Source organism: Monodelphis domestica, chromosome 4 (genome assembly GCF_027887165.1).
Source record: "Monodelphis domestica isolate mMonDom1 chromosome 4, mMonDom1.pri, whole genome shotgun sequence".
NCBI lineage: Eukaryota > Metazoa > Chordata > Mammalia > Didelphimorphia > Didelphidae > Monodelphis > Monodelphis domestica.
Window position 1 is genome coordinate 433,565,464 of NC_077230.1, and position 25,120 is coordinate 433,590,583.

The following is a 25,120-nucleotide window of genomic DNA, read 5'->3' on the forward strand; positions in this document are numbered from 1 at the left end:
GGGCACTTGAGACACAGTAGTAGCCAGTGGATAGGACAAAAGTGAAATAAAAGAGTTTACTACGCAGGGATCCACAATATTCTCAGGAGAAATCTAAGATTTAAGCAGAGAATGATTCTACAGAGACTGGAAGTCACTAACGTCGCCTCCACATGAGTCACTTCAGCATTTCAGGCTGTCAGAAGTCGGACCAGACTTTTGAGAAAGTTCCAAAGAGCCCCACAGAGAGAAAAGTAAGTAAAGAATTGTTGTCTCATTGAAGAAATCAGGTGACCCTGGCAGGTTCTTACTGTCATGGCTGTCATCTTATAGACTTCTGGTGTCAGCCCAGTCTCTGGTTGGCAGCCTGGTGACTTACTGAGCAAGAGTCACATCAGAGATCCCTTTACCAAGTGAGAAAACACAGACCAAGTCTCATTTTATATCAGGATGAAAGTGATTTATGATAACAATCGGCATATCCCTTTCAGCTGTCGTAGCCTATGCCCCGTTGGTGTAGACGCGGCCTTTCAGTGAACCATTCTTATATCTTCCAAAATACAGTCTCTACCTTTCCTTTACCAAATACCTCCTGTCTCTAGGCCTGACTCTCCCTCCACTCAGCCACCTTGCTGTGCCCTGATCTCTTCTGCAATGACGGCACTTTCCTGCTAGACATCCTTTCTTCCCTTTCTGCAGCAGGGGCCTTAGAGGCTTATGCTTCTCTGCCTCAGACTTATGAACTAGCCCTTCTGTCAATATGGGTTTTGTCATTTGGACAGGAGAGGATAAATAAGAGTGGAGCTGGGATGCCCAAAGCCTGAGTGTGGCAAAATGATTTAGATAGTTCTGCCCAAGAGGGTCTTTTCTTCTCTCTTTTCTGCCATGGTTGCCATAGTAAAATCTTGGCTGAGACAACTGTTTCCTTCCCCCATGTTATTTCAAGCCTCTCAGCACAGTAGCCTCGGTTTCTTTAATGCTTCCCTCCTACTTTAGGAGACACTTATTTTTTAAAATTGTTTATTTAATTAATTGATTTAGAATACTTTTCCCTGGTTACAAGATTCATATTCTTTCCCTCCCCTCCCCCATAGCTGAAGCACAATTCCACTGGGTTTTTCATGTGTCATTGATCAAGACCCATTTCCATATTATTAATATTTGCACTAGGATGATCATATATCTCCAATCATATCCCCATCGAACCATGTGATCATGTGATCAGGCAGTTGTTTTTCTTCCGTGTTTCTACTCCCACAGTTCTTCCTCTGAATGTGGATACTTTCTTTCTCATAAATCCCTCAGGATTGTCCTGGGTCATTGTATTGCTGCTAGTAGAGAAGTCAGTTACATTCGATTGTGCTACAATGTATCAGCCTCTGTGGTTCTCCTGGTTCTCCTCCTTCCACTCTGCATCAGTTCCTGGAGGTCGTCCCAGTTCACATGGAATCCCTCCAGTTTATTATTCCTTTGAGCACAATAGTATTCCATCACCAACAAACACCACAATTTGTTCAGCCATTCCCCAATTGAGGGATACTGCCCCCCCCCATTTTGCAGTTTTTTTTGCCACCATGAAGAGCGCAGCTATAAATAGTTTTGGCCATGTGTTTTTACCTGTTATCTCTTTGGGGTATAAACCCAGCAGTGCTATGGGTGGATCAAAGGGCAGACAGTCTTTTAGCGCCCTTTGGGCAGAGTTCCAAATTGCCATCTAGATAGTTGGATCAATTCACAACTCCACCAGCAAAGGCCCAATTATGCCCCACCCCCTCCAGCATTCATTACTTTCCTTTGCTGTCGTGTTAGCCAATCTTCTGGGTGTGAGGTGGTACCTCAGAGTTGGAAAACAAGCTCCTGTTGGAGCAATTGTAGCAATAAACTCTAAACCCTCCACTGAAGAGAAAAATTGAACAACTCTGAAAAGGAGAAAGTCATTTTGGGCTCAAATAGCTCATATCTGCTAAGTGCCCTTTTTTTTGAGATAAGCAAAGAGAGCCTGGATCAAAGCTTTTCTACCCATAGCCATCACAAGGGGAAAATATAGTTTTAAGAGCACAGAAAAAAATGAATGCACGCGGCAAACTATATTAAAATCATAAGAAACAAAATCTGAAGTCAAAGGAAATAAAGGCTTAAACCAACTGAAAACACCTGGAACATAAAACAGAAAGGACCCAAAAAGGAAAAAAATCTCCTAAAAGCCTAGTTTTACCCAGCTGGGGGGGGGGGGGCGTGCTTGGCTGAGGGGGGAGGCCAGGCTTACGGTCCCACCCTGGAGCTGCTGGCCTTCTGCTGGCCACTGGAGTCCGAAGTGCAGTCTTCAGGCCCATCTCCTGGTGCCAAATGTAAAAAAGAAGAGCCTTTGGCCAAGATCAGAGCAAAACTGGCTTCAGTATAAGAGCTGCAGGTACCCAGAGCCTCCCAGTAGGGTCTGAGGCCCCGAGTCTCAGTTCATGTCGATGTTATGAACGTTAGCAGCGATTCAACACTGTTCCCACACAAGAAGGCGGCTCTGGATGGGGCGAGGTGTTCAGGGTCTGAACAGGGCAACCAACAGGCACCCCTCTTTTCCCCTCCCCTTTCTCCAGTGACTGTATGAAACCCAGGGGCCAGCCTTCCCCGGCCTCCACCTCCAGGGTGTGTGCCAAGTCCGGGCACTTGTATCATTGCAGAGACTTTTAATGATCTTATTTAAACCACGCATTTGCAGCTAATTGAAGTATTGTAGACAAATCTTTATAATTGATTAAAACCTACTTCATTACATTCCTTCTTATACCTTTTCCATACATTTTGTTTGGTTTTTAAACCCTCACCTTCCATCTTAGAATCAATACTGTGCATTGGTTCCAAAGTAGAAGACTGGTAAGGGCTAGGCCATGGGAGTCAAATGACTTACCCAGGGTCACATGGCTAGGAAGTACCTGGGTTAGATTTGAACTCAAGACCTCCTGGCTCTCAATCCACTGAGCCACCTAGCTGCCCCTATACATTTTCTTCTCAGGACTTCATTTGGTTAGTGGATTCTCTTTCGATTGATATTGGCTTCTTGGGATCACAGAGTGTTCTTCCTATTGAGTTTATTTTCTCTTGTTTTCAAAATTAACTCAAGTGAATCTCATTCGTTGCTTTTTTTAAGCCCTCCTTCCTCCTTGGAGTCAATACTATTCATTGGTTCCAAGGCAGAAGAGTGGTAAGGGCTAGGCCATGGGGGTCACTTAGCTAGGACGTGTGTGAGGTCAGACTTGAACCCAGGACCTCCCATCTTTGGCCCTGACTCTCAATCCACTGAGCTAACCAGCTTCCCCCATCAGTCACTGCTCTTGAGTCAACGTTCCCTCTAGGATCTCAGCTCCCTGGACCAAACCTGCCCTTCCTCTGAGGGAGCCCTTTGAAACGGGCCTCCAGCTCCCACCGGCCGGTCCCCGGATCCTCCACCTTCCTTCTAGGAGGGGCTGCTTATGGGCCCCGTTTCTATGCCGAGTCAGCTCCTTCTTGGTATTCATCATGGAGTTTTCTCATTTGTTTTGAAGGACGACGTTTTCTTGGAGGATCAGTCAAGTCATTGCAGTCAGAGCGAGGGGGAGGGGAGAACGGCGGCCCCCAGCGCCAGCCTTGGAGGCCGGGGGTGCCGCTCGGAAGGCAGCCAGTAGTCCTTGTGCCCTAGACGGGGCGAGGACAGCGGCTCCGCCACCTCTGCCCAAGCCTGGTCAGGCTAGGTAAGGGCGAGCCCTTTGGTGCAAACAGGTCTTTTTATACCCATGAGAAGAGGAAAGAAGACCCCGGAGGGAAGCAGCCTTTGCAGCTGGTCCTGTGGCTCGTGTGAGGGCCACCTACCGCAGAATGGCAAATTCGCCTCAAAATGGCGTCAGTCGAGTTGGAGACACTCCGAACTGGCGGGCAGAGCCGATCGTTAAATGCTTCATGAGAGCGTGCAGGCCTAGGAAATCGGAGGGTGGGACAGCCGCTGACTCGCCCGACGTCAGAAAGCCATGTAGCTGCTTCCGCAAGCTCGGCCGTTAAACGGTCTTAAAGCGGCGCCGTCCTGCCTGAGCTAGATGACTGCCCGCGTGCTGGGACGACGCTCGGACGGCTGCTGCAGCCTGGATGAGATAAAGCGGGAGGAAGTGGGGAGGCTGCTGGCACCCGACTAACTAAGGGGGGAGAGGAAACGGCATTGAAGCTCGGGAGACGTCGACTGGATAGAGATCTCCAGCCAGAGCCCAAGGAACGCGACTGTCGGAATAATAAAACTGAAAAAGGAAGAAAAGATCTAGAAGAAGGCCCAGCCAGCCAACAAGCCCCTTCTCCGTGCCAGGCGTTGTACTAGGCGTGAAGGACAACGCGGAGACGACAAGTCCGCATCAGAATAGATGCAGCCAAAGAGGAGTGAATAAACCGGGCAAAGGGGCTCCGTGGATCAGGGTCTAGGAGGCCGCAGGCTTTATACAGAGGAGGCTTAAGGGTTCCTGAAGGGGGATTTCATGGGGGAGAGAATTTGAGATAGAGGAGAAGTGGAAGTGGAAAGCTTGATGTGAAAACCAAGAGAAGGTCCACGTGGCAGGATCCCAAAGGACAGCGTACGGGGCCGTAGATCTCGCCTTCCCTGTCGCTGCTCTTTGTGAGGCGGGAGACGGAGGGAATACTGAGACCCCGCGGAGAAAGGGGCCCCTGCTAGCTGGGTTCTTGGTTGGTCTGGCTTTATTGGGGTTGAGTTCAGTAGCGAGCACTTGCTGACAAGATGCCGGTCCTCAGGGCCAGGAGGACAGAGCCGCACGGTGGATCCCACCTCAGCTCCAGGCCAGGTCGTGAAGGCGCAGTGCCAGGGATGCACCCGGGTCTGTGGCAGAGTTGGAGTTTCTCTGGCGGTTCACATTAGTCGAGGTTCTTTACATTCTCAGGAGCCGTACAGAGAGGGGGCTGAAGAGTATCTGATGAGGCTCGAAAGAGACGCTGGCGCCAGCTAGGGCCGAGCTTTCAAACCTTGGGAGCCTAGAGGCAAGAGAAGTCCACTGGCGTCGGTTGGGTAGGCTGGTCACAGGGTTACGTCTGTGCACAAGGGAAATGGTCTTGGCACGAGGGGGGAGATGGACTGGACTGGTGAGAGACGGGAGTCAGGGCAAGTGAAGAGGAAGTGTGCAAGTAAGGGAAGAGCTGGGAACAAGCCTTTAGAAGGCATTTCTGACGCTTTACAAACATTGTGTCAGCCCAGGGAGGTCGCTGCTTTTAGTATCCCCATTTTCCAATCAAGGAGATTGAGGCCAAGAAAGATGAAGTGATATAATGAGGGTCGATGTCGGAGGCTGGATTTGAACTCAGGTTTTCCTGACTCCTGACCCAGACTGGCTCTATCGACTTTGCCATGTCGGCGTACCTACCTTAACGTCTGACACCAGAAGTTAGATGAACGGATTAAGATCATCTTCCAGTCCTGGTCTTCTCAAAGGCCTAAAGGCTGAGTGTGCTCACTTTCCTTCCTGGACTCTGCAGCACCAACGCCACAAAGAGCTCCCCATATGCTCAGACATTTGGCTGATATGAGGGAGCCCAATTGATCTGAAGCAGTTACCAGCTTCCTCTTTAATCTTTCAGGAGATAAAGTCGCTATAATTAAAAGGGAGAAAGTTCTGACTTAGGAGGAGCTGCAGAAGGCTTCCTGTAGAAGGCGGGATTTTACATGACAGAGAGGGAGAGACGAGATTCTAATAATGGAGAACAGCCAGAGGAAATGCTGAGTAACGAGAGGGCCAGGGAGTAGACGGCAGGAAATAAGGTAGAAGATGGCTCGGGGGACGTCTAGGGCGTGGTGGGCTTTGGATGCCAGAGAATTGGTGTTTGCTCCTGGAGGTGGGAGGGAGTCCCTGGAGTTTTATTGAGTAGAAAAGCCCCAGGATCAGAGCTGCAATCTAGGAAAGTGACTTTGTGGACCAAAGAGGGGATTCACTGGTATAGGGAGAGTCCTAAGGCCGACTGACCCAGCAGCAGGCCATTGCAGTGGTCCAAAGGAGAGGTGATGAGAGCCTGCACTGAGCTAGTTGTTGTTTCAGAGCAGAGAAAGAGTGTATAGAGAGATGTGTCGAGGTAACAGTCATAGGCCTTTGCAACACATTGGATAAGAGAGCTGAGAGATGGGAGTTGAGAATTTTATAGGCTGCTGGGAGCACAGAGTTATCTTCGACAATGAGAGAAGGTGGAGTTGTATGATGGCAGCTGAGGTGGTGGAGTAAAGGATGCTCCACTCCCCTGATCTCTCCATAAACACATGAAAAGAAAATGAGTCCCAAGGCAAAGGAAAGCAGGAGGAATATGTCTCACTGGTGTGAGGAGACTGTCCCAGCAGCACAGCCTCTGCAAGAGCCAGAAGAACTTGGAACAACCCAAAACTCTGCGATGCTACCAGAGGCAATGAAGCTGCAGCACAGAAATGAGACCAACCCAAGCCACTCTGCTCAGATCATAGAAGGCAAAAAACCTACAAACTCCCACTTGGCAGCAGAGCCCCGAGGCTACAGTGGGCAGGGCTGGGGGCCTGGGACCTCAGCAATCTACTCACCCCCATGTGGCAACAGAAGACAGAAGCTACAAATGGGGGGGTGGCTAAACTGCAGGACTCTACTCAGTCCCCCCTGGCAACAGAGTACCTAGCCCAGGCCATGTGACAGGGGCAAGGAAGCAGCAGAGTGGGCCATGAAAGAACAGGAGAACTGATAGCATGGGGTGCTGGATATAGCTGGACAAAATGGCACCAAACCTCGGAGGAATCCAGCAGGGCCACCTTCTCATCAGATAGACTGGGAGGAACAAGGGCAGCCAGGCCTGCCCAAGTACCAGAGAAGAGTACTCTGCCATGCGGCTAATTCTACTTTGTAAATTTTTTTTCCTCAGTGGATTTTTGTACATTTTTTTTCCATTTTGTGTGGTTCTTTTTTGAAGCTTCATAATTTTCTTGCATCACTCTCATTTCTTTGCCCAATTTTTTCCCCTACTTGTTTGATTTGAAAAATCCCATTTGACTTTTTTAAGCAATTCTTTTTGCAACTGAAACCAACTGACTTTCTTTAAGGCCTTCCCTGTAGCTGTTTTAACATAATTGTCCACCCCCACCCCCAGTTTTTGTTTTGCTTTTACTTGTCAGCATAGGAACCTTCTGTAGTCAGGTTCTTTTTTTCTTCTCATTTCCACAGATTATTTCATGACTTTTAACTTTATGTTTTTGGGGTGGGGACACTGTCTCAAGTTTCATGTTTTTCATATCAGAGCTAATTCTGGGATCCTGTAAGTTTTCAGTCCTTCCAAGATGATATGACATAATAAGAGCCAGAGTCACTGCTGTCTTGGTCTGTAAGCAACCACAAGAACTATTTTCTACCCTGGAACTATGACCAGGATTCCTGTTCCACTGCAGTCACCGGCTCCGGTGTGCTGGTGCTCCTGCTCATCCTGGGACTGTGAATGAGCCCAGGGACCCAGATCCCCAGGGGGGTCATACAACAGAGTCCTATACCCAGTACTAGCAAAAGGGCCTCAGTAATCTCCTTCTGAGCAGTTGCCTGGCCCCTTCTAGCCTGTGGGATGGGACTGGAAGTCGCTGCTGATTCAGTTGCCTCCAAGGCTTGCGCTGGCTTGCAGGGATAGAGCTGCTGCTAGCATGCACCAAGGCTGGCTTATGAGGAAGAAATTTCACATCATCTTTTTTCTCCTCTAGAGATCCTCCTATGTCACTGATAGGATACATCATGTTTCAGATCCTATAGGTAGAAACCATTCATAGAAACACATTTCTTGACTCTCTTATAACTGTCTATATAAAAATCTTACAGGGGCAGCTGGATGGCTCAGTGGATTTAGAGCCAGGCCCAGAGATGGGAGGTGCTGGGTTCAAATGTGACTTCAGACACTTCCTAGCTGTGTGACCCTGGACAAGTCACTTCACATCCATTGCCTAGCCCTTACCAGTCTTCTGCCTTGGAACCAATATACAGTATTGGTTCTAAGACAGAAGGTAAGGGTTTAAAATAATTTGAAAAGTAAACAAAATAAAACCTCTCAGTGTTCCAGTAGACTTCTCATGGCTAAGAGTCAAAGGGGTGGCTTGGACTCTCATAAGGGGGATGGCCTTTGAGGGAATCTTTTTTGTGCCTCAGATTCCTAATAAAAATTAATGATCGCTAGATAAGATGATTTCTGGGGTCTCCTTCAGATCTGTGCCTTTGCCTTTTGGTGGTTTAGGTCTTGGTGACGTTCCAGGATGTGGCTGTGGACTTCACCCAGGAGGAGTGGCGCCTCTTGGACCCTGGTCAGAAGGAGCTGTACAAGGAGGTGATGCTGGAGAATGCCCAGAACCTGCTCTCCCTGGGTAAGGACGATGTTCCCTGGTAATTCTGAATGTACCATCAAGGCACTGGCTTCATTCCCTTCCAGGTGTACGAGGCTTCTAGCACTTATCAATTGTTTGTAAGGCCAAAATGCTGATGTCTTGTCTCCTAGAACAGATAATCCTGTTTTCTGGTTTCTCGTAAAAGGTTTTTGCAGTGTTGGGGTTTCCTTTACTCTTCCTGAAGCTGTCTCTTACTGGTTCTGGGGATCTTCAGGTCAAAAAAAGCAAACCAGCTTTAAGAATCTCAGACTGAAGAAGTAATCTCAGGGGTTCGAGCTAGTCTAACTTTTACTTGAGCATGAATTTTGTCTGCCAAATTTCTGAACCCTGCTCATGCGGTTTTTCTTTGAAGATGGACCCTGAAGGGAACCCCCTACCTCCCCAAAGAGCTCCTTCCTCTTTGGGTTCTCTTAGTCTTTGGAGGGTTCTTTTTTGATAATTCGCATTAAATGGTAGCTCACTCCTCCTAGCCTTATTCTCAGAAGCTGAGTATAACAAAGATGTCTGTTCTTCCTTTATGTCTCCCCAAAATTCCAGTGCAAATGGTGGGAAAGGAAGGGAAGGGAATAAACATTTCTATATGCCGACTCTATGTCAGACATCATGCTAAAAACTTCCTTTTAAAGTACTATCTTATTTAATTCTCACAACAACCCTGTGAGTTAGATGAGATTCATCCTTATTTTACACTTAAAGAAACAGAGGCAAACAGAGGGTCAATGAGTTGCCTGAGACCCTTAGCCAGTGGGTATTTGAGAATGGATTTGGGCTCAGGGCTTTCTGAATCCATGTCCAAGCCTATGAGTTGCCTCCTTAATTTCTAGATAATAGAATCTGTGGGATCAAACCATCCTTGTGTGAAGGCAGTGGAGAAAAGAGAATTTTATGATCCCAAATTGGCTTCCCAGGTATCTCCTTCCCATCCTCCCCCAAAGCTTCCAATGATCAACACCACAGAAACAATCCTTGAGGAGTCTGCTGCCCCCCTTCCCCAAAGAGAAGAACCGACAAGTATCTCTCTATTCTCATCCTTATTCCAAATGCGCAGGTCTTCCCGTTCCCAGAGAAGATTGGATCTCCCATTCGGACTGGGGGGAAGCTCCATGGATGCTGGAGGGAGAAGGCCCCAGCAGCTCCTGTGTGGGTATGTAGCTTCGTGTGAAATCAGGTTCATGAAGTCTGTTATCACAGGCCGTGAGGACCAGCACTATGAAGGGAATACTAGATTTAGGGGTGGGAAGACCCCATTTGCAGTTTGTTTTCGGACATTTTTTAACAGTGGGGTCTCCTGAAACGAGGGGCCTTTTTTGGATCTATTGTTTGGAGCCTTGAGTCATGGAACTGTGCTGAAGGGCTCCGGCCCTCTAATGCAGGCCCTTCCTGGACCAATTTCAAGCCAAAGAGCGCTGATTAAGTGCCTGCTGTGCGTCGCCTCGTGGGAAGTGCGGCAGGCGGCATCTTCCTGCCTCTGGGGAGCTCCTAGACTGCTGGGAAAACAAGCGGGACACAAGGATGTCAAGCGCGCTCCACGGAGATGGCCTGGAGCTCATCCAGGGAGGGAAGGCAGTTGGGTCAAGGAAGGCGGCAGGAGGCGTCTTGTGGGGGTGGCCCTTAGCTGGGCTCCAGAGCGGTCTAGGGCCTGGAGACGGAGGTGGTTTGTCCTGGGGAAGGCAGGAAAAGGAGGCCCGATGACTGGAATCGAGGGTTACGGAGGCCGGCCGTGTGGGAGGGCTGGGGAGGAGCAAAGAGTTCTGGGAAACTGCCTGGAGTTCTGCCTGGAGGAGGATGGGCTTCTGGCAGGGAGACCGGAAGGGATCTTCCTGCCTCCTCGAGGGCTTCTGGGCGGAGCTTCCCTGGATTGGCAGGCACCAGGGGGCCGGTCATGCTTCTCGGTCTCGGTTCAGCCCCGTAGGAGCGGAAGGGAGGGCAGAGCCTTCCCTGGACGTCCTCTGAGTGTCTTTCCTGATCTTTATGGTCCACCCTTTGTCTCCTTCCCCGGGGCTGCCCCTCCCCTTAGGGAGCCTCCAGAGGTCCCTGTGTGGGTTCCGGACCCGCTCCGGTCCCTTCCCGTCCCAGCAGAGCCGGGCAAAGGTCAGTCCTTGACAGGCACAGGAACCGGCCGGCCGAGGCCAGGACGTGACTAGATCCTGGCCTGAGGCGGAAGTTAGGCCTGGGTCGCCCCGGCCCAGCCAGTTAGTCGGTCTGTCAGTGCCTGCTGCATCCCCGGCCCTGGGCAAGCTCTGGGGACACCAGGGAGGGGAAGGCCGGGCGCTGCTGTCCACCAGCGGGTGGGTCAAGAAGGAGCCGCAGACCAGGAAGCGGAAATGTGGGGACGGAAGTCCAGGAAGTGCAGCAGGGAGGGTGCACAAGTTGAGGAGGGGGGCGGAGCCGGAGGAGACGGCCATCCCAGGGCCCACCGGCTCCCCAACGCAGGGACCCAGAGCAGAGGGGCCTTGATGGGCCCGCCCCGCTTGGGGCTCCGGTGAGACACTGTCTCCTGAGCTGCCCGGCTCTTGGGAGCCCGTGATGTTGGGCTCCGACACTGCGGGCCGGCTCGTCCCGAGTCAGAAGCCGTGCGCCGCCGGGGCAGCACCGCAGGCCAGCCGGGATAGCCGCAGAAAGGATGCTGGCGGGCTTGAACCAGGCGGCGCCGCGTGCTCGGGAAACTCCTCACGTTTTTATCCGAATCTGAGGATGTCCGTCCCAAAGTTGGGCTGTTCTCTTCCGCCCAGCTCCCGCCTGTGCGCACTGGGGGTTCCCTACCGGCGGACTCCCCAAACCTGGGAACCAGCGAGAAGGTGCGAAGTGGCTCCGGCCAACCCAGAAAATGCCTGCGCAGCAGCCACAGTCCCCAAATCCGTCTGCAGAAGAGGCCCTCCGCCCGTGTTGTTCCTCGTGGCCCCCCTCCTGGCCTCCGACGCCGCGGGCTGTCAAAGCTCTTGGTAGCCGGAGAAGTGCCAAGTCCCTTTGCTGCACGTTGTGGGGACCAGCCTTTGGGCGAGGCCTTTAGAGGCAGAAGTGCGGAGGGGAAGGCTAGCTCCAGGGCTGTCCCGACTTCTGGCCGCTAATTCCCAGCATCCTTAGAGGTCAGATTTAAAGGGGAAACAGAAGACGAGCCTTGAAACGCTTCTTACGAGAAAGCCCCAGTGATTTTATGCCATTGGAGCCTCTTGGGCCCGGATTGGGCACCTCCAAGGGGTTCATGGACGTCACACGTCAGGCCTGCTGTCTGCTTCCTGAAGCCAATCGTTTTAGACACAGGAAATAGGTGGATTTTCTAAAATGCATTTATTCTTTTATTCTTTATTATTCTTTATTTATTTTATTTTTTATTATATTTATTTATTATTTTATTTATTTGTTATATTATATATATATTATATATTATATATATATTATCATAAAAGGATTTCCTTTTTTTTGCAAGAGCAGAAGCACTCAAGGATAATTTTTTTAAGGTAATGACTATTCTAAAAAGGGGACCTGCCAGGAGAGAATCTGGAAGGGCTCAGCCGAATACCAAGCACAAGCCGGCAGTCATGGTGTGGTCTTAGACACAAGGAAATAAATAATAAGATAAGAAGGATTCGCAGGGAACGAAACTCAGTCCTCACGAGGGGCCATGAAATGATGTCACTCCCTGGCAGAGGGCCACAAATACCCGTGTTTGGATCTGAATCCAATAGAAGAAAAGTTTGGTATAACCTTGAAAATTGCTAGCCAAGGCCAGAAGTGTTTCTGAGCTAAAGATACGGCACTGACAAAGAATGACCAATGATGCATCCAGCAGAGCAATAAAGAGAAACAGGAAGGACCACAAGCTAATAAAAAGTGTAGACAACACGAGCAGGGGAAGAGAGGATTGAAAGTTAGGTGGAGGGGCAGCCGGATGGCTCCGTGGATAGAGCCAGACTGGGAGATGGGAGGTTCTGGGTTCCTATCTGGCCTCAAACACTTCCTAGCTGCATGTTCCTGGGCAAGTCACTGGAACCTCATCACCCAGCCTTTTCTACCCTTCTGCCTTAGAACTAATATGTAGTATTGATTCTAACAGGAAAGGGAAAGGCTTTTTGTTGTTGTTTTTTTAAGTACAGCAGGATCCTCATGGAAGAGGACCATCATGTCATCCCTGTGTCAGGGTCCAAGCACAGCGAGTCCAGCTGTGATGATCCAGCCAACAAAAGCTTGGAAGGCTCTGCTCTTGCAAAAATTTGTTACCGGAGACCCAAAAAGCAAAAGCCAATTCTCCAAGCCAAAAGGAAATAGGTTTATTGAGAGAGGGCCAGTCTCACAATAAAGCCGAATTCCACTTAGAATATGACCTAGAGCTACCGTAGCGATGCCAGGAATACAGTGGGATTCATCGTGAGTCACTTGACCATCAATGAAGCTCGAGAAAAGAGAGAGAAGGCTGGGCTGGGCTGGGCTGGGGGCTTGCACGCCTCCCCAGAAGACTACGTAGTTCTTACCCCTGAGAGGTCTCCAGAGGTCCAGGATCCTTGGTGACTGGGGGGTCACCAGCATCTAAGAGGACACCTCTAGGAGAGACCTCACTCTGCCAACCTCTCCTGCCCCCTCCACCAGAGTCCTGCAGGGCAGGAGGCACCCCCACGTGGGCCATGGCCGAGCAGCACACCCCAACCTTAGGCTTTTTGTCTCCATGTGGAGAATATTAGACATGATTAGAAGAAGGGGGCATTCCAATCCTGCTGCAGGCACTTGACAGGTGTGTAGCTTATCAAGTAAAGTTCCAAGACTTCTCTGTTTAAAGCCATCCTTACACCAAACATGGCGGACAACCATAATGTTTACTTTGGGAAATCCCCCCAAATATGCTGCACATACCCTGGAAGACAATGCAGTCATTATGAAAGAAAGTAACGTCCAGGGGACTGGCTTGGAACTGATTCTTTCATTGCAGGATGATAGTCCACTCCCTAAAGTCAGGAAATCTTGAGCGATGCCCTCCCAAAGAAACTTTTTCAAATAGCTGAGTACAAAATGGTAATCACCATCTTTTGTGCAAAATTGAATTTAACGACAGTATGTGACAAGAATTGTAGCTTTAAAAAATCCAACCAAATTTGTATCTCAAAAGTGTTTGAACTCAAATAGATTAATTTGTGTCAATTTAATTGTTCAATGTGTCCACTTCTTGATCCCATGGACAATGCCAGTCCCTTCTATTCCCCACTCTCTTGAAGCCTGTCCAAGTTCTTGTTCATCATTTCTATGACACTCTCCATCTCATCCCCTTTTTCCTTTAGTCTTTCCCAACATCAGGCTCCTTTCCACTGAGTCTTCCTTTTTCATTAAATGGCCAAAATACCTAAGCTTCCATTTAGTATTTGACCTTCCAGGTATTGTTTGAATTAATTTATTCAAGTATGGACTACTTTGATTTCCTTGCTGTCCAAGTGACTCTCAGAAATCTTTTCTAGCATCACAATTTGAAAATGTCAATTCTTTGATGCTCAGCGTTCCTTACAGTTCATTTCTCCAAGCCATACATTGCTACTGGAAGAACCCTAGCTTTGGCTATCTAGATCTTTGTCAGCAAAGGGATGTCTTTGCTTTTTAGTAGGCCATGCAGGTTTGCCATAGCTTCTCCTTCAATGAGGAGGAACTTTAATCGCCATACTGTAAAAAATAGACTCGAATACAGGACTACAATCCCCACAAGCCTTTGCTCCACTTCCCCAGAATGCCTTGTAATCTCACCTGGGCCGAGATTGAGAAGGTATTTAAGCTGATTCAAAGGCTTTTGAGGGCTCTCTTGGGACTCTTGGACTTCCGTTTTGGGGCAGGCCTGGCTTTTTTTCATAATGTAGGTGAGGTCTTGTCTAGGCCTCTGTGGCCTAGGCACCACCTGTTCTTATCCTGTCTTTTCTTTAATCCTTAATCTTCAATAAACCTCTAAAAAATATAATACTCCTTGCAGAGAGAAACTAATTTCTACCTGCCTCAGTCTCCCCATATTCCTAAATTTTAATCTTTATAATACTCACCATCTGCAGTGATCTTTGGCGCAAGAGGATAAAATCAAACCCTTCTTCCATTGATTTGCCAGGAATTGATGGGACCAGTTGCCAAGTTCTTAGTTTTTTTATGTTAATCTTCAAGCAACTCTTCTCTTTCACCCTCATCAAGAGGCTTCTTATTCTTCCCTTTCTGCCCCCCCCCCCCAGTGGGATTATCTGCATAGGTGACATGGTTGCTCTTTCTCCTGATGCCCTTAATCTGGCTGGGATTCATCCAGCCTGGAATCTAACACAGTGTCCTCTGCACAGAAGATAAATAAGCTGGAAACATACGGCTTCTCCATCCTCTTTTCCCAGTCTTAAGCCAATCCATTCAATTCTATCTTCTTAATGCACCTTCAGGTTCCTCAGGAGACAAGATGATTCAGTACTCCCCTCTCTCTGAGGACGTCAAAGGCTTTGGTGTAGTCAGTGAAGCAGAAGTAGAAACTGCCCTGGATCTCCCTTACTTTTGTAAGAGTTAAAGTGAGATTTGACTAAATACGAGCGTTATGAAAGTGAGATTGTGGTCACCGTTTATAAAATATGAGCCCTTGAGCCAAAAATGACTCTTGAGCAGCTTTTATTTACAATAAGGTAGCGATATTAAAAGTGGGAAATGTAGGAAGGAGAAAGAGCCTTGTCTAGCCTACTGCCCTAAGTGCTGCTCCAGTGAAATCCAGCTCAGCCCACGGCAGGGGCTTCCTCAAGACCGATCTTCAGCCAGTCACTCACCCAGCAAGCCTCTCCAGCGTGGAAAGCGCCAGTTGAGCCTCCTCACTAAAGAACCAGGGAAACTAAGAGTCCCCTCCTCCAGCCAGGCTCACCAAAGCAGAGAGCATGAACAAATGCTCGGAATGGCCTTTTTAAAGCAGTTTTCTCAACATCACTTCGTGTATTTCCCCTCTCTTCACATGAACCAATCACAGCCTTCCAATTTGCTTAGCACTGGCCAGGGGAGGGCAGTGGTTGTGACCTTTGGAGGCGCGAGCTAGTAAGCGATTTGTGAACTACCTAGTGACCTACCAGTGTTAACTAGGGGCACTTTAAGTTCCTGATTGATGAACTCAGAATAGACAAAAGGAATAAAGAATTCCCTTCCACACTTACTTAGAGTATATTTCTCTATTCATCTGGAATTAACTCAGACTTGTACAATACCTCTATAATGATACTGCACACATGCCTTTTGATTTTTAAATAACTACTTACATAATGGTCTTTACACACACTTATGAACATATGAAGGAAAACTCGGTGACAGAGTAGATAGAATGCCACGCCTGGAATCCAGAGGCCCTGGGTTCAAATCTGACCTCAGACAGTTCCTACCTGGGTGACCCTGGATGAGTCACTTGACCCTATTTGCCAGCCCTTGCTATTGTTCTTTTTTTCCTTTCCTTGCTATTATTCTGCCTTCAAATTGCTATTAAGACAGAAGGTAAAACTTGGGGTGAAAAAGAAATATAAACAAGTGCACATGCAATAATAAAATCACTTTCTTTTAAAAAGAAAAAAGTTCAGTGTAGAAAAAGCATCTAAATCATGAAGAGAGCATGCCCATTTAAAGGATTTGAGTTTTAGTGTCAGCTGTAGGGATGTTAGTCATCTTATTCAGACGTTCTGAGCTCATGGCCCAAAGTGGGAATGTGATGAGAATGCTGGTCTTGCTTGGTGTTGCAGGTTTGTATGAAGCTCCAGTGTTGCTATACCTGGAGCTTTCTATAAATTAAGCCAGGCTGGGGATTTGAAGTCTCTTCTTTTTGTCAGGGAACTAAATGATGAACAAGTTTATTTTCTGTCAGTGGAGGGAAGCTTATCTCTTTGGGTATATGTGTATCTGTCCTCATGTATGCCTTTCTTTGTTTCCTACAGATGGAGAGAGGAGGCTTGGAATGAGAGAGACTAATGCAAAGCTCAGGGAAGAGTCACAACAGCCAAGATTCATGAACGATTATCACTGTGATTTCAATCTGAGAGAAATCTGTGTGTCTAATTTCAAGATTGAGAAAACACAAAAGGTTCACAGTGAATTTGATAATGGAAAGAATATCAGGCGATATTCCATCTTAATTCAGCGTAAGAAAATGATCTCCAGCAATGACACGTCTCAGGATAGTAAGTATAGGGAATGCTTTACTGAACAAGTGGAATTTGTTGAGTCTCATGAGAAGCCTCCTGTATTACAAACCTATCAATGTAATAACTGTGAAATGACTTTCAATTTAAAATCAGAACTAATTACACATCAGAAAAGTCATGCTGGAGAAATGCTTTATACACATAATGCAGTTGAGGAGGCCTTCAGTCATAATTCAGAGCTCACTGACCACCATAAAATTCAAAATGGAAAGAAACATTATGAATATAATAACTATGGTAAAGCCTTTAAGAAACAATTATCACTTATACACCATCAAAAATTTCATACTAGCACAAAGCTGCATAAATGTATGCAATGTGGGCAAGCCTTCAGGAGACAGTCATCCCTTATTTCCCATCAGAAAATTCATACTAGAGAGACATCTTATGATTATCATAAATGCATTAACACTTTCAGTGAAAAGTCATCCCTTATTGTATGTGAAAGAAGCCTTACTGGAGAGAAACCTTATGAATGTGAACAATGTGGAAAGACTTTCACACAGGGCTCCCACCTTGATATTCATAAGAGAATCCACACTGGAGAGAAACCTTATGAATGTAATCAATGTGGAAAGACTTTCAGATTCAACTCCAAACTCACTCAACATCAGAGAATGCACACTGGAGAGAAACCTTATGAGTGTAATCAATGTGGAAAGAGTTTCAAACAAAAGTACAGTCTTACTGCACATCAAGGAATCCACACTGGAGAAAAACCCTATCAATGTCACCAATGTGGAAAAACTTTCAGATGCAGTTCTAGTCTTGCTCAACATCAAAGAATCCACAGTGGAGAAAAACCTCATGAATGTAATCAGTGTGGAAAGGCTTTCACAAACACATCCCATCTTGCTGTACATCAGAGAATCCACACTGGAGAGAAACCTTATAAATGTAAACAATGTGGGAAGACTTTCACACAGAGCTCCCACCTTGATATTCATACAAGAATCCACTCTGGAGGGAAACCTTATGAATGTAATCAATGTGGAAAGACTTTCACCAACACATCCAATCTTGCTGTACATCAGCGAATCCACACTGGAGAAAAACCTTATAAATGTAATCAGTGTGGAAAGGCTTTCACTCAGGGTGGCTATCTTACTGAACATCAGAGAATCCACACTGGAGAAAAACCTTATGAATGTAATCAGTGTGGAAAGACTTTCAGATGCAATTCTGGTCTTGCTAACCATCAGAGAATCCACACTGGAGCGAAACCTTATGAATGTAATCAATGTGGAAAGAGTTTCACACATAATTTCCATCTTGCTTCACATCAAAGAGTCCACACTGGAGAGAAACCTTATGAATGTAATCAATGTGGAAAGGCTTTCACAAATACATCCAATCTTCATAAACATCAGAGAATCCACACTGGAGAGAAACCTTATGACTGTAAACAGTGTGGAAAGACTTTCAGATGCAGATCAAGTCTTGCTCAACATCAGAGAATCCACACTGGAGAGAAACCTTATGAATGTATTCACTGTGGAAAGGCTTTCACAAATACATCCAATCTTCATAAACATCAAAGAATCCACACTGGAGAGAAATCTTAAAATGTAATCAGTGTGGAAAAGCTTTCAGACAGCGCTCCAGTCTTTCTGAATATCAGAGAACATACACTGGAGGGAAAAAACAAACTTATAAATGTAATCAATGTGAAAAGACTTTCAGATGCAGATCCAGTCTTGTTCCACATCAGAGAATCCACACTGGAGAGAGATCCTATGAATGTGATAACTGTTAAAAAACTTAGGGACTGCTCATCTTTTGTATATCAGACAATACACACCAGAGAGAAACCTTATGAATGTAATCAGTGTTGTAAAATCTTGAGGAAGCAGTCATCACTTTATTTTCCTTTAGGGAATTAATACCAGGTAGAAATCTTATCACAGTAAAGTGTGAGGGAAAGCATTCAAATCTAATTTAGAGCTTATTAGTCATTATGAGGACAAGATGAATATGGACTCAATGTGGGAAGTCCTTCCATCAGAGATCATCTCTTACATGACATCAGAGGATCCATAGTGGAGAGAGAGCTTAGAAATGTGCTCCTTGGGAACATGCCTTTTGTTTGAAGTGAGAGGTACCTAGACATCAGAACAGTGTGACAAGGAAATCACTTTAAAAGACTGATATATATTAATTTAAGGTCGCCAAGGAATTCAGCTATGTAATTCCTAAATGAAAACTCAAGTCAGCCATCAGCCTTTTATAGAGTTTAATTACAAACAGGAGGAAGAAAGGAATTAGAGAGAGAGAGAGAGAGAGAGAGAGAGAGAGAGAGAGAGAGAGAGAGAGAGAGAGAGAAGGGGAGAGAAGGGAATAGGGCTTAAATACCCCCTCTGTTTAGGCTGGGCCAAAAGGCCCAAGCCCTTAGATAGCTGGGGCAAAGAAAGGAGATCAGTCCCTATTACTCACGTGACCAAAATGGAGAAACAGTCTCCGGGGCCTCCACCTCCAGCTTCCTTCAGAGCAAGCTTCTCGGAGCACCTCTCCAACCACTCAGAGCCAAAACTCTCCAACCAACCACCCCAGTCCTCAGACCCCTCTATCTTTAAGGAAACCATCCAAGTTCCCTCCCCTCAGTTCTCACATCTACCAATCACTGTCCATCATTTTCCCTGTGCCAGTGGTGGCTCTAGCTTAACCCAGGACTGCCCAGAGGTCTGTGGCTTTGCACATGTATGTTGAAGGTCATATTCTCAAATAATTAAATCTTGATCTTTTGCTACAGCCCTTCCTAAATCCTGTTACCCTGAGTAGGGTAGAGATTGGAATAATTAAATTTTGATCTATGCTGCAGCCCTTCCTAAATCCTGTTAGGACTGAGTAGGGTGGAGATTGCAATTTCCAAGACCTGGTTCTGTCATTCCAAGTATCTCCATTGTATCAATTCTAAAATCAATCATGACTCAAAGAAATTCCTGTTCTATGCTTAAGCATAGGTCAAAGCCCTTTCCATTGTTCAGCAAAAGGTTTCTGTCCTAAAGTAATCTTAAGAAGGGAGGGGGAGGAACCTCTCTTGTCAATGGGGTTCACATTCCAATAGACTATTAGTAAGAAATTTTCCAAGTATGAAATTTCCCAATGGTGAAATTTCCAACATTTATAAGTCTAAGAAATTTTAAGGTTTACAACAGTTACACTGTACAGAAGGCTTAATAAAACCATGATTGTAGGAAAGCCTTGACATAGATTTATTCTTGACTGTAAATTGGAGAAGTTAGGGATCTAATTACCAAGTAAAGTCTTCTTCCATCAGTACAGACTTAATTATAAAACCTAAATTTCATATCTTGCACAAAGTCCTATAAAAATAATGAATTTTCTTCTGAAATGCTATTGTTTCTCACTACTCCTCAGTAACATTCCATAGCATTCTTATACTATAACTTCAGCAGTCATTCCACAATTGATTAATATACTTCCTTGTTTCTTATTGTTTGATGAAGCAAAAAAATTCTAATATAAATATTTTGGTTAATGTTAGGCATTATTTCTTTAGGCTAGTAGGTATCACAGTGGATAGTGTTGCTACTAGAGTCAGAAGACTTGAATTCACATTTAAGCTCTGACACTAGCTGTGTGAACCTGGGCAAGACATTTCATATATTACTGCTTCTCTTTTCCCTATCTGTAGAATGTGTATACTAAGAACACCTACCTATTAGGGTTAATGTAAGGATCAAATGAGATATTCTCTGTAAAGTGCTTCACAAACATTAAATCACTTGAGGTAAATGCTCACTATTATTACTTGGTCATCGGTCTCATAGCAGAGGCAGGAGTTTAAAGTTTTGGACAATTTAGTCATTTCTTATCATTGAAATGGATATTCAAAACAGTGTTGAGGCAGGCAGCATGTATTAGGTCACTGATTTTAGAGTCAGGAAGAGTTGGGTTCATTCAAATCCTGCCTCAAATGCTCTCTGCTTATGTAACTGGATAAAGAATAGCTTTTCTGTGCCTCGGTATTCCTCTTCAAATTGAGATGGTTTGCTCTCCTTGAGTACAAACAGCCTCAAAAAGAAATGCAAAATGGACACACGATCAGCAAAGCTTCTTGGAAGAGCTCTAGAAAGAGATTTTAAAAATCAAATAAGAATGGCAGAGGAAAAGTTGGGAAAAGCAATTCAAGAGAATTATGGCAGGAGAATAAAAAGCTTAGTAGAAGGCATGCAAAAGATGAAAAAATTCCTTAAAAATCATAATTGACTAGATGGTAAAATTGGCACAAAACTTCATTAAAAAATAACTCCTTCAAAATTAGAATTGATCAAGTGGAAGCTAATAAATTTGTAAAGCATCAAGAAACAATAAGACAAAGTCAAAAAGGAAAAAAAATAGGAACCTTCTTATAGGCACGATAGCTGAAATCTTAAGGAATCAGAACATGTTAAATGCTTTAGAATCTTCTGTGGGAAGACGGTACAGGTATCTGCTAAGACCTTTGTGATCTTTAGGTTAGTGAGGCGTCTACTTGGAGGGCATGGCTATGTGTATTGTGTTGAGATGATCCCAAAAGAAGACTGGAATAGTGGGAAAGATGGATGTGCTAGGAAAGGGGAGACAGGAAAGGAAAATGGGGGAAATTACCTCATTTTAAAGAGGTGTGCAAGGAAATGGTTTTCCAATGGAGGGAATATTTTGGTAAGAAGTGTATACTTTATGTGTATATGGAGGGGAGTGTGTGCATATGAGTATGTACAGAAATGAGAGAAGAAGGAGAGGAGGGGCCTTAAAAAGGGGTGGCATTAAGAGTGTAGATCCAGGGAGGTTAATGTTAATAATCAGAAGCAAAATAGATTTCTGTGGAGGAAGAATAGAAGAGAATAAGCAGAGAGGAAATGCCCTGTTAGCAGTTATAATTGTGAATGTAATGAAATCACCTAGAAAATGTAAGAGAATAGCAGGACAGATTAGAGAACAAAATCCAGCAGTTTGCTGTTCAAGCATGAAGACGCTCATCAAGTTAAAGCAGGGGGCCGGAGCAGGATCTAATTCGCACCAGTTACAGTTAAAATGACGATCATCATCAAGTGATCTCAGACAAAGCAACATCAGATATAGCCCCAAGAGGGAGATAATCAGAGAAAGTACATTTTGCTAACGGCTACCATTGACAATGAATTAATAATATCTGTACCAAACACAGATGCACCAAAGAGCAGAGTGTCCAGATTCCTAAAAGAAAAGTTAAATGAGTTACAGGAGGAAAGAGGCAGGAAGACCATACTAGTGAGGTCCTCCTTTTAGTCCTCTCTAACCCGGAGAAACCTGGTCTAAAACAAATGAGAAACAATTCAGGAAATGAATAGAGTTTTAGAGAAGTTAGATATGATAGACTGCTGAAGAAGTTTGAATGGGAATAGAGTGGAGTATTCCTATTTCTCAGTTGTACATGAAACCTTCACATCAACTGACCAGGTATTAGGGCTTAAAAATCTCATGACAAATGAAAACAAGTAAAACTAGAAAAGGCACCTTTTATTTTTATCACAATGCAATAAAAAATTCCATTTACTAAAGGGCTTTGGAAGCATGAATTAAAAATTAATTGGAGGGAAGCTAGGTAGCACAGTAGATAGACACTCGGTGTGGAGTTGGGAGGACCTGGGTTCAAATCTGACCTCAGATACTTTCTGAGTGTGTAACACTGGGCAAGTCACTTATCCCCAATTGTACACTCACTCTTCTGACTTAAAACTGCTACTAAGACAGAAGATAAGGGTTTAAAAAATTAACTGGAAACTAAATTATCCTAAAAACGTGTTGATCAAGGAATAAATCATAGAAACAATAGTGAAAGATGACAACAAGAAGAAAACATCAAAATTTGTCGGATATGGTCAAAGCAGTACTTGGGTGAAATTGTTTATCTCAGCATGCTTACATCAATAAAAAAGAGAGAAACTGATCAGTGAATTGAGTGTGCATACAACTACAGAAAACCCTATAAAAACAACAAATTTCAAATCTCCAATTAAACACCAAATTAAAAATCCTTAACATCAAAGGAGAGATCAACAAATTTGAAAGTAAAAAGGCATTGTGCTAATAAATAAAACAAAGTGCATATTATTGACAAATTTGACTTTAAAAGGAAAACCAAATTACTCACATCCAAAATGAACAAGGTATAGGTGCCAGCAGTGAAGATGAAATTAAAGCATTAATAAGAACCTGTCTTGCTAAACTATCTGCCAGTTTACCTCACAGTCTAAATTTGATGAATATTTGTAAAAAAAATCCTTTGCCCAGAGTAATAGAAAAGGAAATAAAGTATTTAAGTAATTCTACCTTAGGGAAGATAATTCTAATTAAGACATAGGTAAGAAGTCTAAAAGAAAACTCCTAGTGCCAGATGGATTTATAAGCAATGGCTATCAACTATTTAAAAAACAAATCCATCTATTTGAAGAAATCAGTAAAGAAGGAGCCCCATCAAATTCCTTCTATGCCACGATTATGGTTTTGATAAATTCAAGAAAACTATAGACCAACTTTCCTAGTTAATATTAATGCAAAAACTTTTAAATAAAACACTAGCAAAGAGATTCCAACCATAAATGGAAAAGATCATGCAGTGTGACCAGACTGGATTTTTCTCAGGAATGCCAGGCTCATTCAATATTAGGAAAACGATCACTGGTCCTATCAATAATAAAACAACAAAAATCAATGATGCAGAAAAACTTCCCAGCAACCCAGTGAAATCATGATTACACTAATAAATGCAGAAAAAGGTTTTGAGCAAATAGCACTTATTCCTATTAAAAATCATGTAAAAGAGAATAGCTGAAGATTTTCTTAAAGTGAGAAGTAGAATATGTCTCCCACCAACATGAAGTATTACCTGTAACAGCCATAAGCTAGAAGCTTCCCTGTAACACTAAGGGTGACACAAGGAAGGCCAGCATCGCCATTAGCCTGGAATCTCATACTGGAAACGCTAGATGTGCCAATGAAACAAAAGAAATGGAAGGCGCAGGCCTGGGCAATGAGGACAGCAAAGGAGGGCTTTGGGCAGGTGCCAGGATGGCGAACTTGTGGAACTCTGTAGACACAACTAAGACACCAGCTCCAAAGACAACGTTAACAAAGCAGCAGGCTGTAAGGAAGCAGCTTCAGTCAGCTGGTATTCGTTGCTTCATGCCTCTTTCTGTTCCCTAAATGTCGCCCCATTTGATGGTTGGCATTTTAGTGATAAGGTAGAAGTCATAATCCCAGGGATTGACTGACTAACTGTGAGTGACAATAAATAATGCACAACCAGAGTGTGAGTAAGAGTTTTTCTCTGTTGGAGCGTTGTGATTGAGAGAAATGGCCAAGACGCTCTTTTCTTCAGCTCAAGTTAGGTGGAGAAAGGTGACAGCCAGGATTTTCTTCAGCCTTCCTCTCTTCAAAGAGGTTAGCTAGAGAGATGCAAAGTTACCTTTGAAGTGGATTATTCCAGTGGTCCAGGCATTCCTGATGATGGAGGTCAGGGCTTGGGGAGGAGAGATAGCCAGCGTCTGAGGTCCTAGTTCCAGGCCATATTGGAGAAAAGGGAAGGTCTTGGGGTCTTTCAGCTGGACCAAACAGAAGAGGGCTTTTGGGGCTGGAGGCAGCCCTTAGGGCTGAGATCAAGCTGCCTTCTTTCTTTGGAGCTGTGATTCCTCTGCCTTCTGGAAGCCAGCCCTGTGCATGCAGGTCTCAGGTAGACTTTCTGAGGCAGGAAGCCTTGAGGTCTTTGGCCCCTTTTCCTTTGGATCTCATCCTCCTTGTCTGATCTCATGCCATGTCCTTCAGGGCTGCTGGAATCCTCCTTCTATTCCAAGACTGGCTCCCCAATTGGGTGCTTGTCCAGGCTTATCACACCCCAAATGTCCTGGGGTGGCAACCCAAGCTTGGGTCATATTTGCCCAGCCTTCAGATTTCCTCATAAGGACCCAGTAGTACCACCTTTAGCCCATCAGAACCCAGATGTCCCGTCTCACTGCAGTTCCTGTTCAGAGATTCAGTTATCTTGCCAATAGCCCTTGCTTCCTTGCTCCCCAACATTTACCTAGGACTCGGGCACCAAAGCTTCTCCCTTCACTGGAGCTGTGGCCCTCCAACAGTCTCCATAACAGATCCCAGGCCTTTTGCTTCTGGTCTCCAGGGTCTCTCCAGGGACCCAGATGACCAACCTTTAAGCCTAAGTTTCTAAAGAAGATTCCAGGAATCCTCCCCAGCTCCTAGTTAGAGCCTAGGAACGTCATCCTGCTTTCCCAGGCTCAGCTGCCTCTGGAACCCTTCTGGTACTCAGATGTCCCCTCTCCCTTCTCCTAGCTTTGTTACAGGGTCCTGCCTCACAGCCTCTTCCTTCGACTTCCCTGGGATAGGGCAGAAGAAAAGATATAGGCGAGCTGGGAAGTAGCCTTCCTGTCCAGACCATCTTCCTTCCTCAAGGGGTTATAGGCTCTGCCCTGAAGGCTGGGCCAGGGGGACCTCAGCCTGCATCCATCCCTGCAGCCAGCCTCCTGCCCAGGAAGAGGAGACAAAGAGCTTGCAGAGGACCCAGGACTAGAGCCAGAGGGGTGGCCCCTGGGAGCCCCGGCCC

The 25,120-nt window shown here is 45.4% G+C and overlaps 1 protein-coding gene across 4 annotated transcripts in view; it reads left to right on the forward strand.

Moving 5' to 3' along the window:
* LOC100616669 (zinc finger protein 883-like) overlaps nt 1–23,813 on the forward strand; it is a 28,026-nt gene extending 4,213 nt beyond the window's left edge. For 3 of the 4 annotated variants that reach the window (XM_056825692.1, XM_056825693.1, XM_056825691.1), the window contains 3 exons: nt 8,212–8,338; nt 9,408–9,503; nt 16,255–23,813. In XM_056825692.1, the coding sequence (XP_056681670.1) occupies nt 8,212–8,338; nt 9,408–9,503; nt 16,255–18,086 (2,055 nt within the window). In that variant the 3' untranslated portion in view covers nt 18,087–23,813. The other variant, XM_056825690.1, reaches the window with a different exon arrangement.
* The last annotated feature ends 1,307 nt before the right edge of the window (nt 23,814–25,120 follow it).